At 38.9% G+C, this 14097-nt stretch overlaps 1 protein-coding gene across 2 annotated transcripts in view; it reads left to right on the top strand.

Annotated features, from left to right (window-relative positions):
• Positions 1-14097, top strand: part of LOC309343366 (rho GTPase-activating protein 39-like) — a 94316-nt gene that overhangs the window by 12484 nt on the left and 67735 nt on the right. The window contains exon 2 of one of the 2 annotated variants that reach the window (XM_081864728.1): positions 1181-1410. The exons of the other annotated variant lie outside the window; for it this stretch is intronic. Within the exon in view, the coding sequence (XP_081720854.1) occupies positions 1358-1410 (53 nt within the window). The 5' untranslated portion in view covers positions 1181-1357. The remainder of the gene's footprint in view (positions 1-1180; positions 1411-14097) is intronic. 2 annotated transcript variants of the gene reach the window in all.

Genomic DNA, 14097 nt, shown 5'->3' with positions numbered 1-14097 from the left:
TTGAGGATGAATGCTGCGAAGACAAAGGCACTGTGGGTTGGTAGTTCCTGTGTCCGGGGAATTTTCCAGTTGCCTGTCTGGATGGGGTTGTACTCTCTCTGAATGAACAAGTTTGGAGTTGTGGTGTGTTCTTGAGACTATTTTTGTCACTGGAAGCTCGGGTAGCCTCAGTGGCTATGAATGCCTTTTTGCAACTATGGCTGGTACACCAACTACAGCCCTTATTGAGCAGGGATAGTCTGGCCACAGTGATTCATGCACTGGTAACCTCAAGACTTGGTTATTGCAGTGTGCCCTATGTTGAGCTACCCTTGGACCTGGTCTGGAGGCTCCAGCTGGTGCAAAATGTTGCAGCTAGACTGTTGATGGGGACAGCCTATCACCAGCACACAACTCCAGTGTTCAAAAGCTTCCACAGGGAAAAAAAATAAAAAAATAAAAAATAATAATTAAAAAAAAAAGCTTCCACAGGGTGCCCATACACTACTAGGCCACCTATAACTTTTTATTGTATTAACTTACAGAGCCCTTAATAACTTGGATCCAGGATACCCCAGGAACCACCTGATTTGTTATATCCCTTCTTAATCACTGAGATCTTTGCAGGAGTCACTGTTAGTGGTCCCCCATGGCTCAGATGCAGAGCCCATATCCACAAAGAGCTATGTCTTCAGTATTATGGGCCCAATTTTGTGGCATTCCCTTCCAGTTGAGGTCAGAAAGGCCCTCTCCCTGTTGCAGTTCATTTACTGAAGACTTTGTATTCCAGCAGGTTTTTGTAATTAAGTTGTTATTTTATAGTTTTAATTCATTTGTAGACTATTTTATTGCGTCTCCTGTACATTCCTTAGAGATGACTGTAATTAAGCAGTATATGTATTGTTGAAATATTGCTGCTACTACTACTACTATTACTACTACTACAACAACTAATAATAGCTAGCTAGCTACCTAGACAATAACCAAGTAATAGCTGTGTAAGCCTCTCAGCAATAACTTGTATCTCTCTGCTTTTTAAATGCTTATTTCTGTGTAGTGTTTGTTACCTAATAAATATATATATATATTTTAAAAATGGCATGAGTCTGCACTAATGCATGTTTTCCTAATCTTTCTGTTTGAAGTAGTTCTTTACATGTTTTATAAATATTGCTCGTTCTTTAATCTGGTCTGTGTTTAGCCTACAGCCTCCCCACCTGTGCAGATCAGCAAATTGTAGGATTAGAGCCTCTTGTCCAACAAAAGGGAACAAATGGCCTGTATCATAAATCTTTCTGAACAACTTTAGTGCAACAGGAAAATCCGTATTACAGAGTGAAGACTAACAAGTCACGTGTTAGCCGGTACAATTCTATACATGCGTGGCTACTCAGAAATAAGCCCCACTGAATTCAATGATGCAAAACCCAGGTAAGTGTATATAGGATTGCAGCCCAAGCTTTGTATATTTTAAAAGTTTTAAAATAAAGAAATTAAGATTTGGTTGCTTCCTCTCCTCCCTGCTTTACAGCTGAATAATGCCCAGGGTAATGTTGTCAAGGCAAAATGACTTTCTAGTTTAGAATATGTGTCAGTTTTCGGGTGGCAGAGTGATCAAAACTACCTTCTGATAACTTTGTCCTCTCTGGGTTTTAGTCCTGTAGTGTTTAAAAAGCAGTTTAGGTAAGTCATAGTAGTGGTGTTAGGCAATAGAGGGCACTGAGTGTCTCTTGCTGGTATGACGTGTGTGGTGTCGATCTGACAGCTCTTGTATTTAACATTAATTTTATTAAAGAAGTGCTTTAGGAGCCTTGTAACCACTGGTTTAACAAAGCAGTGTGCACCTCTAAGAAGAACCTGACATTAGATTTCACCCTGGAGGAAGGTTAATAATCCACATTACCTAGAGAGTGAGTTAAATAGTGCTGATATTTCAGCCTTGGTTGTGAAAATACTGAATATGCTATGTATCTAAATAGGCTTGGGGCCTTATTTGAGGTGAGACACATAGCTGCTGAACATATAAAGCTTTGCTATACCAAGCTAGTTCACAATTCACGCTTAGCAATGATTCGTTTTCAACTATTTATTTATTGAATTTGTAAGCTCCCCTCCTCCCAAAGGAAACTACAGTGAAAACAGATCCACAGTTTAAAAACAGAAACAAAGCATTTACTCCCCCCCCCCCACTATGACTTCACTATGAATGTGGTTTCTACCCCTTGCAGGGATTTATCCTGTGGGTGTCATCCGTGGCACAAAAAAGCCATGATATGGCTTGTCGTGTTGCACAGTCCTGGATTGGGGTGTCCCCCCCGCCCCGCAACAAACCAATGAGTGGTATGCCAGAAATAAGCCAGAAATACAACTTCTAGCTTACCGCTTGTAGTTTTGAAATAAGCAGTCATGTTCCAGGATTGTGCAGTGTGGCAAACCATACTAAGTTTTGTTTGTGTCATGCATGGCACCCATGATAGGAAGGCACAAAAGGTGTATTCACAGTTAAGCCACAGTTTAAAACAAACTATGGTTTAGCATGGCATACAAACCAACATACTTTGTCATTAGTCACTGTGACATTGGCCAGTATGATTTTACTCTGTGACTTGAAGTGGATCTCCAGGGTCTTGGTCAGAACTATCTTTTTCAGTTTTGCTACCTGAGATTACTTACTTTCTTTTAATTGAAAATGCTGAGAGTTTAATTAAATATCTTCCAGATACAACACATATTATCTACCACTGAACTACATTCCCTTCCCATTGTGTTGACCTTTATTTCAGTGATTTTTTCCCCATAATAGCATAATTTTAATGTCAAAAACCCTCAAATGCTTATTTGGTTAAGTTTAGTTGTTCTTAATGTTATAATTTTACACTAGTTTAAAAGTAGATAAAATTATATAAACATAGGTCCTTGAAAACCAGCAGCTCCCAAAAAGAAAAAAAGAGCCAACACTGATTACCTAGTATAAAAAATATAAAACCAAGTAAAATTTACAGCCTGGTCATAAACACATTTGCATGTAAATCAATTTCAGTGGCACTTATTCCCAAGTATGATTAGACTTGTTTGTTTGGGAGTGTCCCTTTGAAATCAGTGAGATGTATTTCCAAATAAATGTGTTCATGTTGCAGCATAAATTAATAAGTGCATTTCTTTACTTAAAAGATTCTTCTAAATCCAGAACCAGGTGCTTCCATAAGCTCCTTCATGCTACTGAACTTATTTTGACTGAATATTTGCTAAGGGCTGGTATGATGGACTGTATTCTACAATTATCATTATTCCCATCATTACCTTCCTGGTAGACCTGCTTTCTCCTTAAACTTGATTTGAATTAATGTATGTCCCAATCCTTAGCATAATTTACTTTGAAGTAATTAAATCACTTACATAATGTCATCTTGGGACTCATTTTTTTTTTAAAAAAAAATTTGCCTTCTTTGGCAACAGCATCAAGGAGACAATCTGCTCTGATTATCATGTGGTCATCTTGCAAGTGAATCAGATATCTGGCCTGCATCACCCTCCCAGCTGCCTTTGGTGTAGCGGCTCTGGCCTCACTGAGCATCTGCTATGCTTTCACCTAGGATGCTTGAACACAGAAGGGAATGGAGAATTTGAATTTTGAAGTCAGTGGCTGTTGTGAGAAATTAAACCTCTGCATTTACATCATTAGATAGCACCTTGTGGGTGCAGTCTCAAAACCTTTGTTGAAAAGAACAGTCAGTTCTAGCTGTTCAGAAGTTACAGCGGAGGTGGGTAATATTCTTGTATCCACCCAGTACAAGAACTCTTCAGTCCTTTTGATGCTGAAAGAACCTTCATGCAGGGAGCTTAACTGTCCTGTAGATAAAAAGAATTCTTTATCTGTTAGTGTATTATCTGGCTACACCACATCTACTCTTGATAAGTAGGAAAACTCCCTCTGCCAAAACTGGAAATGCTTCCAGCTTGTAAGCGTTCAGTTGTATATTTGACATGTAGCCCACAAGCTTATTCTAGAACCAACTCCATATTTGCCTCCTGGTATGGAACAGTGTATAAGCTTTATAACAAAGTGATGATGTGGAGAATGCAAAGTAGAATGTTGCAAGTGCTACAGATCATAAAATGGCAGGTAAAAAAGATTCATATTGACGGTAACTTATGTTAATGAACAAATTTATCAGAGTTGGTATAGAATTGGTTTCCTGTGCTTTTAATAATTACATAGATGAGGGATTATGTAAGGAGAAGCTCAAGTCTTCTGTGCAGGTATTAAAGGTACAGTACCACTCATACTTGTTGAATCTGGGTGCCCAAGCTGATGCAATTAGGCTTGGACAAGTTCATGGTGGAACAGACAGCTGTGTAATGCATACTTGTTTCACAAGAACTTAGTTTCACAACCTCTGAAATTTTTAAAAATAGAATCCTTTGTAGACAGACACCGAGTATCTAGAAGATTTCCACCATCAACCTCATAATGTGAGTTGATGCAAAACTAATCAAATTGTGTGTGTGTTTTCCTGAAATGCAATTGAAGATTTGAAAAATAAACACACATTTTTTTTAAAAAAAATGTATTCCTCTATTGCCTCTTTCACATATCCCTTAGTAGTCCCCCAACTTTTGCCTTTTTCCTGGTTCACAATTAGGTAGCTGTCATTAGAATACATACATTTTCCTAATGCTTTACTTGGTCTTAAGTCTGTGTTGCCTCACTGGAATAGTGTCTTGTTCTAACATGCATACTACATGAAAATCCCCTTAGGGCCTTAGGTAGTCAAAACAGCCAGTAATGTCATCCTTTAGAATATAAATTAAAACTAGGGTAAACATGATGATCTGGTTTAATCTGCATTTATGAAAGGTTTCTGTGGGTAATTTTTTTTTAGGATGGTCTACCTGGAGGTTTTTAATGCCTCATTAAACTCTCATGTGTAAATTAACCTTATATGCTAAAATTGGCTTTTTCAGCAGGAATATAAAATTATCTTTGCATTTAATTCAAGAGCAGAAGCCTACACACAGTGCATTTGTAGGTGTCAACTATTATTGCTAGGCTGAAATCTGAAAAACACTTTCCTGAGTGTAAGCAACTTTGAAGACATTAGGACTTAACTTTCAAGTAAACATGCATGGATTTATGGCATAATAAATTTGTTAATCTTCAGAGTGCTACAAGACCCTTTGTTGGTTTTGCTCCAACTGACGAACATGGCTAACCCCTCTGGAAATTATTTGTAACTAAGTATCATTAGGCATAATTGCCCATTCCCTTCTGTGTAAAAGTAGGCAAATACCTGTACAATTTCTCAGTCTCTGTAGGAAATTATTTGGAGGGGGAACACCTCTAACTTACTGTACTCTCTTTTTCCTTCCCTCGCTGTGCTTTCTTTTTCCTCCCCCCTTGCATTGATCCAGCTGTCCCTCATTTTATATATTAATTCATCTAAAATTGCTCCTTTGCCCTTCTGTACATACAAACACTAATGCAGATTAGAACCTCAAGGCAACCCATAAGCAAGGATGGAAAGGACTTCCTGTTTATCACACTGAGGGGTTTTAAGTTTACCTGCATTAGATGTTTTGCTATAAACCAAAGTTGTTTTAAAGGTACCTTATTGACCCAATTAACTGGTCAGTTATTTAAAAGTATTGCAAGGTTTTGAGACCAAAAAGCCCTTCAGTCATGGATGTTTCAACGAAGAGTTAAAGAAGGTTTTCCTCATTGGTGATTTACCTCTGTGGTGCTAAACTGGAAGTGTACATGAGGTGGAAGCATTCTTTAGCAGAGATAACAACTAGGGCAGATGTTTTTCAGCCACAATACCTCTTTTAGCCTCTTCCATCTACACCGATCCTGTCTTTGTGGCTAGTAGTCATTAGTATGAAGATTGGCACAACCCGCATGTGGTGTCCGGTTATAGATATAGAATCTGTAGACCTGATAATTGTAAAATGCTTCATCTGGTGCCAGTTGAAGAAGTTTAGAAGCATTGCATCTATGTGGCTCAGTCCTATTCTCAGACTTACTCTGGGTATTCAAGGCAGCTACTATCTGCCATCCTCTCAGATGTAGGTAGATGTTTTCCACAGTCTGCTGTGTCATTAGTGCACTAAGGTACAACTAAAAATGAACAGCAAGATTGATGATAGTGTACAGTACAAATGCTTCCCATGGATTCATATTTGAGAAGCTGTGTTCTTTTTTGCACAGTCCAGAATGTTGTAAAGGAAAGATTGTTGCTTTGAACACAAAAGCAGCTAATAGAAATTGATCAGTGTGAGAGATGCAGGCAAGATCACATCAAGAGTAGGACTGGAGAGGCAGGGACCCTAGTTAAAGAGTAAAAAGGGCTTATGCACAAATTCTGCCTGCTACTTGTCTGTCTACAACTGTTCTGCTCAGCTACTTTTTTCACCATCAAGTTGCTATTTCCAATATCAGATACTGTCCCGAGGAAAAGTCCCAGATGGATGGGCTCATGACAAAAGCGGGAGAATGCTAGACACCCTCTGCCATGTCCCACCTTTGCATTTTAAATGGAACCCTACTCCTGCTTTATATGTGGTTGAGGCAGGCCTCTATTGAAATATGTGGCTGCTAATATCACATTTTATTTGGGGCCCCTTTTTAAATGTTTCTGATAGTTCCTTTTAGAAACTTTTCAGTAAGAGTCTATCTCTTTCAGACGTACTGCAGCTTGGATTTAGAGCCATAGTCTGGAAAGCAGTGCCACTTGGGACTTCACACTGCAACTGAGAGAAAATCCTGAAAGAACTAATTCAGAGTGACTTATTTTCTTAAAAAGCAGTTGACTGGGATATGGTTTTTGAAGGAAGCTGGCTTTCTCTTGAGTTCTGTTTCCCATCATTGCTTTCTCATAAAAGCAGAGTGTGAAGTCAGAGTTTCCATTTACAAAACAACAAAATTTTACATGTTGCTGAAAGCCAGGGGCCCTAAAATCCTTCAGTAACAAAATCCACCATTTCCTTCAACCTCTGAACCCAAATTCTGCGATTGTAATAAAATGAGCATAAATATATATATGTGAGGTCCCATGTGTTTCTATGTATTACACAACTTTGTGTAGGTGCATTGTTCTGGTTTTATAGAATGTAGAAATCCAGTTTGAGCTTCTGAACAAAACATGGAAATAATATAATAGCACGGACAAGGGAGAATGTGGCGTGTAGTTTTGTGGGATGCCACTAATGCTAAGTGAAGAATCTCCTGCAGGCTTCATTTTTCTTCTGTGGCACAACAGGGAGCATTGTTAAGTGTGGTTAAGTGCCTTTAACTCGATGGTGATTTAAGCACATTAACTGTGCACCCGCTTATACCTTTTTTTAACTATGTATTTTTAGGTGGCTCCAGGGTTTAATCAATTAAAGCTTTTATTTTGTAATCCGTGATAGCAAAGTTTTAATCAGTTAGTTAAAAGCACATGGGTTTTTTTAGGTTAAGTTGAAATAAAAGTGTGTACAGTACTCAAGTCTTCAAGACGGGCTCATCAAGAGCTGCATTATCAGTGATCTTGACAAGTCCATGCACCAGTGGAGATTTAGCATCCTGTTTTGCTGGGATCAAGGTGTCATCTTTGATAAGATACTCCTGTGCCCCATGTCCATGTGGGGCATGGCTTGGCAAAAGAGGCATTGTGGTCTATAGTGGATAGCTCAGTTGATTAGAGCATGATGCTGATAACAGCAAGGTGACAGCTACTACTACTAAAATGAAAACTAACACACATACAAGAAACAAGTGTTAGTTTTCATTTTCCTTTATGGAATTAATTAATAAAAAGAATGATGAAAAAAAACCAAAAAACAGCAAGGTGACAGGTTCAATTCCCATGTGGGACAGCTGCACATTGCAGGGGGTTGAACTAGATGATCTTCAAGGTCTCTTCAAACTCCATAGTTCTATCATTCTATGAAATTAGGGCCCTGCCTAAAGGCTAGAGCTTTCCCACTGCTGTCAGAGAGGATGTAGTGACTGCTGTGCTCCTCCTCTGGAGAGTTGCCTAGAGCTAAGCCAAACACAGGCTTGTGGTTTGTCTTGCTCCAAACAAAGCATGGACTTTACAGCTTCCTTCAGGCAAGATCTGAAGGAGATGACACACGAAGTGAACCAGGGCTTATCTAATGGGAGCACAGCAGTAGGAGACCTGGGGAAGGAGAGGAGTGCAGCAGCCAATCTCCACACTTGTGCATTTGTGCTAAGCCATGGTAACTGAGTCACTTTTAAGGTCTCCTTTGGCTGAAAGGTAGCTTGGAACTACGTATATATCACTTTAGCACAATTTAGAATTACCAGGTCTTCTCAACAAATCAAAAACTTTTTAAAGGCTCTTGGTCACCTGCAAAGATTCTGTGCTTCTCTCACCTTCAATAAGGAAAAACAGCACAGCATAAGAATAGGCAGGTGGATGTTGTGGCCAGTGGACACTTACAGGAATCCTGTCGAAAGCCACCTTCCTAGAGCAGCCTACACAAAATTTAGTATGCGATCCTGGCAGTTGGGGTCAAAGAATTCAGGATGCATCCCAGGCATGGGGAACCGTTGACCCTCCAGTTATTGCTGAACTACAATCCCAGCCATCCCTGGCCATTGGCCATGCTTGCTGGGGCAGATGGGAGTTGTAGTTCATCAACATCTGGAGGGCTAAAGGTTCCCACACTTGCTTTATCCACATGGTTAGAGTGAAAGACATGTTGCCATTGTGCTTTAAATAAAAGTGGTTTTCAGTATGTTGCTGAGTTTTCCAGCATAATCTCACAATGTTACTTCGAGCTGGAAGCATCCTTAAACAGACTCTGCATTTGTGAAACCCGAAAGGGGGGTTGGGAAAAAAAGTGCTTGTTTGCATAAGTTTGTTAGCCCTCCGAAAGGGCTAAGTTGTATTCTTAGAGCAGGTTTGAAAAGAAAGAAAAGAAAAAGAAAGGGATAACTAAAGCTGTTAGTTTGACAGGGTTATATGGTGGTTTAATTAGGAGCAGTGGTCCGTGCTAGGAGACATAATCTTATTAAGCCAGGGACAAACCTGCCAGCAAAGACCTATTTGGTCATACCCATCAGACTCCACTGAAACTTAGCAACTGCAATTAATCTCTCTGCGCAAGGAAGCCGAAGCTATAAAAGGGAATGTGTAGTATCTGCTAGGAAACTGCTGTTGGTAAAATGTTGTACGTGGGGCTGCACCCCACAACAATGAAACAATAGCAGTGAATGTTTATTTAGTGAAATGGTGGTCTGATCATACATCAAGATATCTGAAATACATGGCAGCTGGCACCAAGGCCCTTTGGATGAGGTGTAGGGTTCTTTAACAGCTTGCCAGAGATTTCACAATAGCCAGCAAAGGTTTATTTTGGCTTAACACAGCAGGGAAAATGTAAATTTAGGGCAGTATGCCACCCCAGAGGTGCAACCCACTCCAAAAAGCACACACAGAGAACTCAAAGCTCCTTTTTTAAGTAAGTCAAAGATAACTTACGTTCCTTTTGCCTTGTTTATGGATTTTGGACACTGTTTTCTTAAATGTAGTAGATGAAAGTTTAGGGAAAGAAGCAATGTTTTACTGGGGCATCAGTCTCAAATGACTAGATTTATGTCCAGCTCTCAATTATAGAGAGGAAAAGATGCAAACACAGATGTCACAGTGTAGAGGGACGTCGAGATCAGGGATTCCCAAACTGTGGTTTGCAAGCTTCTTTCAGGTGGTTCAGGGTGACTCTGAATTTGTGGTTGTGGTTCATCCATTAATATTTATATTGATTTTTATTGTTTCTTTTATTATGTTGTATTTTATGGTATTAAAATTTAAATTCTATGTAATTCTGTGTAATCATGCAGCATCCAGCACAGTGCACAACACAGTTGCTACAGCACAAAGACCAATAATTAAGTAGTCCACCAAGACGCTCCGAAGTTTTTAAATGGTCCAAAGGGAAGAAAGTTCGACAGCCACTGATCTAGATTTTCCAGCTGAAATGCTAAATTAAGGGCAGCACCATTCAAAACAAGTAAAAGGGCCTAGAGTGTCTTGTAAGCTTGCTATTACATTCCTCCTGCAGCTATCACAGTTCAGGGGAAGTATTCTGAATGTGTTGGAATCCCACAATCCATACAGTCTGAAGTCATCCCTTCTGTTTAGAATTTGACTACTTAATGGAATAACAGAAGACTAATACAATGCAAAATCACGGAGGAACCCAACTTATTAGACTAATAAATTATTTTTCTTAATTATTTCTGAGTGTACAGGTATAGATAGAGAGTGCACCAGGAAGTCCTCTACTTTATACTCTTTGCTTAAATTACTGTTGCTCTGGGTATGTGTAGGTTCATAATTAAATCTGCTCTACAGCAGACCAGTTCTTCCTGGTCTATGGATGAACCACAAGAAATAAGATTCCTTATAAATATGAAAATTAGGCTGTGATTGCAGCCGTGTTGGCAGGACTGTCTTTTGTGCCAGGTGTGCATAAGGACTAATTTCATCTTGCTGCTATGTATGGAAATACATTGTTTGAACTCCAAGTGCAAAGGTTTTGTTTTGTTCTTCACGGGCAGCCCTCTGGTGCTAAACACTATTTCCAGAACAGCATGCAACAACACCTTGGGATCTAGTTATATTTCTGTAGATTATTTATAGAATAAAAGGGCTTGTAAGGGTATTGGGTCATCTGTCTCATTCTTTGAGACAGATTAAACCATTCTTAATGCTAATCTAGCTTAATTGAAGGGTCCTGTTTTGTTGCCTCAATGGAAGAATCTTGTTCTTTTGCCCATCTGCCCTTTCCATAATGTTTAAGGTTTCTATAATGTTTAAGATTGGTTTCTGTCTTCTGCAGTCTTAGCTTTTTTCTTTGACCTCAGCTATTATGGACGCTTTCTTTCTCCATGTTGCCTTCCCTCCAAGATGAATCTATACTGTGCCAAAGAAAAATCACACTAATGTTCCAAGTAAGACAGATATAACGTAAGGCTATGTACATACTAAAGCACACGGCTTACCCCAAAGAATGCTAGAAATGGCAGCGTGTTAAGGGTGCTAGGAATTGTAGCTTTGTGAAGAGTAAGCCACATTTCCCAGAATTCTTTTAAAGGTGCTTTACGGAGTCATACAATATCCTGTTTGCTTAAAGTTGATTGATTTGCATGTTTGAAAATGTAGAAGTCTTTTGCCCGAAATTTAGAGTTGAGCAATTGAGTGGAAGAAAGGGTTGGCTAAGTGAAGGATCTATGTGAGGAATAAGCAGTTAATGCTGCCTCAATACAGTCCCTTAAAAGGTCACCAAAAATAGCTTTTTGTTTATAAGCGAAGTGAGGCTTGGAATCTATAGCACCTGTGAATATAAAAGTTCCATGTGCCTATTTTGGGGGGACTTCCGTTCCTTTACATTTGATGTGCCCACACCAGACTTTCTGTGATGATTCAGAGAAAGGTGGTATGCTGAATTATGATGAGTGGCTAGGGACAACTACATCAGACAGCCACCATAGCTAGCAAACTTGTTGGCATCTGCCTGTCTCGGGGGACAAAAGAGAATGTGCCTTAGTTAACATTTAGGTACCCTAAGTGTGAGCTGGCCTCTTTTAATTTTATTCCCCTATATGATGAGATAGGAACAAGGAATCATGGGTGCTGTAGAAGAGAAGCAGTGGTATGGAATGTACCACTTGCACTGTGGACATCTGAAGGCAGCCCTGTTTAGGGAAGCTTTTCATATCTGAAGGACTATTGTATTTTAAAATTTTGTTGGAAGCCGCCCAGAGTGGCTGGGGAAACCCAGCCAGATGGGCGGGGTATAAATAAATTATTAGTATAAATTATTATTATTATTATTATTATTATTATTATTATTATTATTATTATTATTAGGTAGTGTATACATGGAATTAACAGCATAATTGCTTCCGATATCAAACTAATTTGGGATTCTTGGCATCTTTTCCAGATTCCAAGTTAGTTTTGAAGATTCAGAGTCCTACAGTAGCTTCTTAAATCAGCAGATGATTAGCATGAAAGAACCCTGTAAACATGATTCCAGTAAAACATATTCTAGTACTTCTCCTAGTATATATTCTTGCTCTTTTTTGATACCTATTCATTTGAGATCTGCCAAATTCTCCTCTCCTCCTCCTTAACATCCTAAATACTACTATTATCCTCCCTGTTATTACCCATTTTATATTATGTACATCTATGAAACTGCTATTAAATGTTAGAGCAGGTTACTATTGGCTGTTTGGAAGGATTGTAAAAGTGAGTAATTTGCTGACTAACCAACCCCCACAAAAGAAACCCTTATCATTTGTTGGTGGCCTCTGTAATTACCACAGAGTATATATTTCAGTGTGCATATTCATTATCTAAAGTTTCTAAACAGATAAGCCAGTGTTTCTCTCATTCATTCACAATGGAGTTCGCATTTTTCTAGTTAGTTTGCCTAGATTAGTTACATTAGATTAACTACTAAAGAGCAACATCTGTTATGAGAAGTCATCTCTCTGGGTATAATCTCATCTGCATATTCCTGTTTCTCTGGATGCATCTGTTAGCCATAGCATCATGCTGGCCACCAATAAACCACTTTTGGCCCAGTTGTTAACTACAGAAATAAGAAAACATTTCATTTCATTCCATTTCACTTTTAATTTATATACCACCTTTCTATATTATTATACACAAGGCGGTTTACAACAACAAAATATATCACAAAAATCACACCCCTTACAATAATCTGATCCAATACAAAAAAAAAATCTTAATAGAAACACAACTTTAAAATAAACAACTTATATCAAATAAAGTAATATTCAACAATCGATTAGAATATAATAGTACACAATAAAATTAACTCTCAAAATATCAGCAAATAATAATTACACAGAAATTTACTCTTAACAATTACAGTAAATAATTGCTAAAGTATAATCAATTAAAAAAAACAGCAAGTCGCAACACATAAAATACCACCATACATACATAACCAAATAAAAGGGTGAAATTGAGAAACAAAGACATGCAACTTATAATTAAAACAAAAACATGTTTTAATAATTTAGCAACGTGCCCTCATAGGCCTTTCCCTACAGTCCTTGTGGACAGAAGATGTGTTAAAAGTACCATCACAGACCCTTGCTGCCTCCAAACCTTTATGATCTCAGAATCTCAAATTACCAGAGTTTTGCCATAATTTGTGGTGGTTAGTGGACTCCAAGCCTTTCTTGACAAAGTGCAGGTCAGGCTTCCTCAGCCTCGGCCCTCCAGATGTTTTTGGCCTACAACTCCCATGATCCCTAGCTAGCAGGACCAGTGATCAGGGATGATGGGAATTGTAGTCTAAAAAACATCTGGAGGGCCGAGGTTGAGGAAGCCTGGTGTAGGTTGATGCTGCATAGTTTTTATTTGCCAGAGTTCATTGTTGTGCAGCAGCTATCAGAGTTGGATGAGCCAGTGATCTGTAAAAAGGTTGGGTGAAATGGTGATGCCTGCTAAAGTGGTAGCTGAACATTTAAAAGAGTGCACTCTCCCCTGTTTAGAGGTAACTGAAAAGGGCCATATTTCATTTCCTCAGAATCAGAGCTGGCTAGCTATGGCTGCAACTGAATAGAACAGTAACTGTCTTGGCAAGTGGCCATTCAAGACACAGTCAGGAAATTCTAACGGATACAGCATAACCTCAGCTGCTAACACTTTGTTGCCACTCACTTTCTTTTTACACAATGCATTTCCATTCCTTCTGGGATAGACTTGTTTGAAAACCAGTCAAGAGAGAAGTTATATTTCAGATGCTGTCCTTTGCATCTGAGTTTTGGACTGCATAAAGTGCTGAATTGGACCCTAGGCATCCATACCCAGGACAATTACTGGTAAATATTTATTAAGCAGATACTATGTGTGACTTAATAGAAAGAAATGGAATGTGTTTGTTTTCCAGCCTGGCACTGAAATATGAAGACATTACTTAAACACACTTGTGCTTGACTCTGTCTGAACTTGAACTAAGTCGCAGGGGTAGGGAGAATGGCGGGAAGGGGGGCAGAGAGACTGGCAATGAATTTATTGGCCCAGCACTATGCAGTGAGTGGAGCTTTGAATCTGTAAGAGAGAA

This window comes from Podarcis erhardii (genome assembly GCF_964252035.2).
Source record: "Podarcis erhardii genome assembly, chromosome: 6".
Lineage (NCBI taxonomy): Eukaryota > Metazoa > Chordata > Lepidosauria > Squamata > Lacertidae > Podarcis > Podarcis erhardii.
Note: the sequence above shows the minus strand (reverse complement) of the source record. Positions and strands in the feature narration are given on the sequence as shown.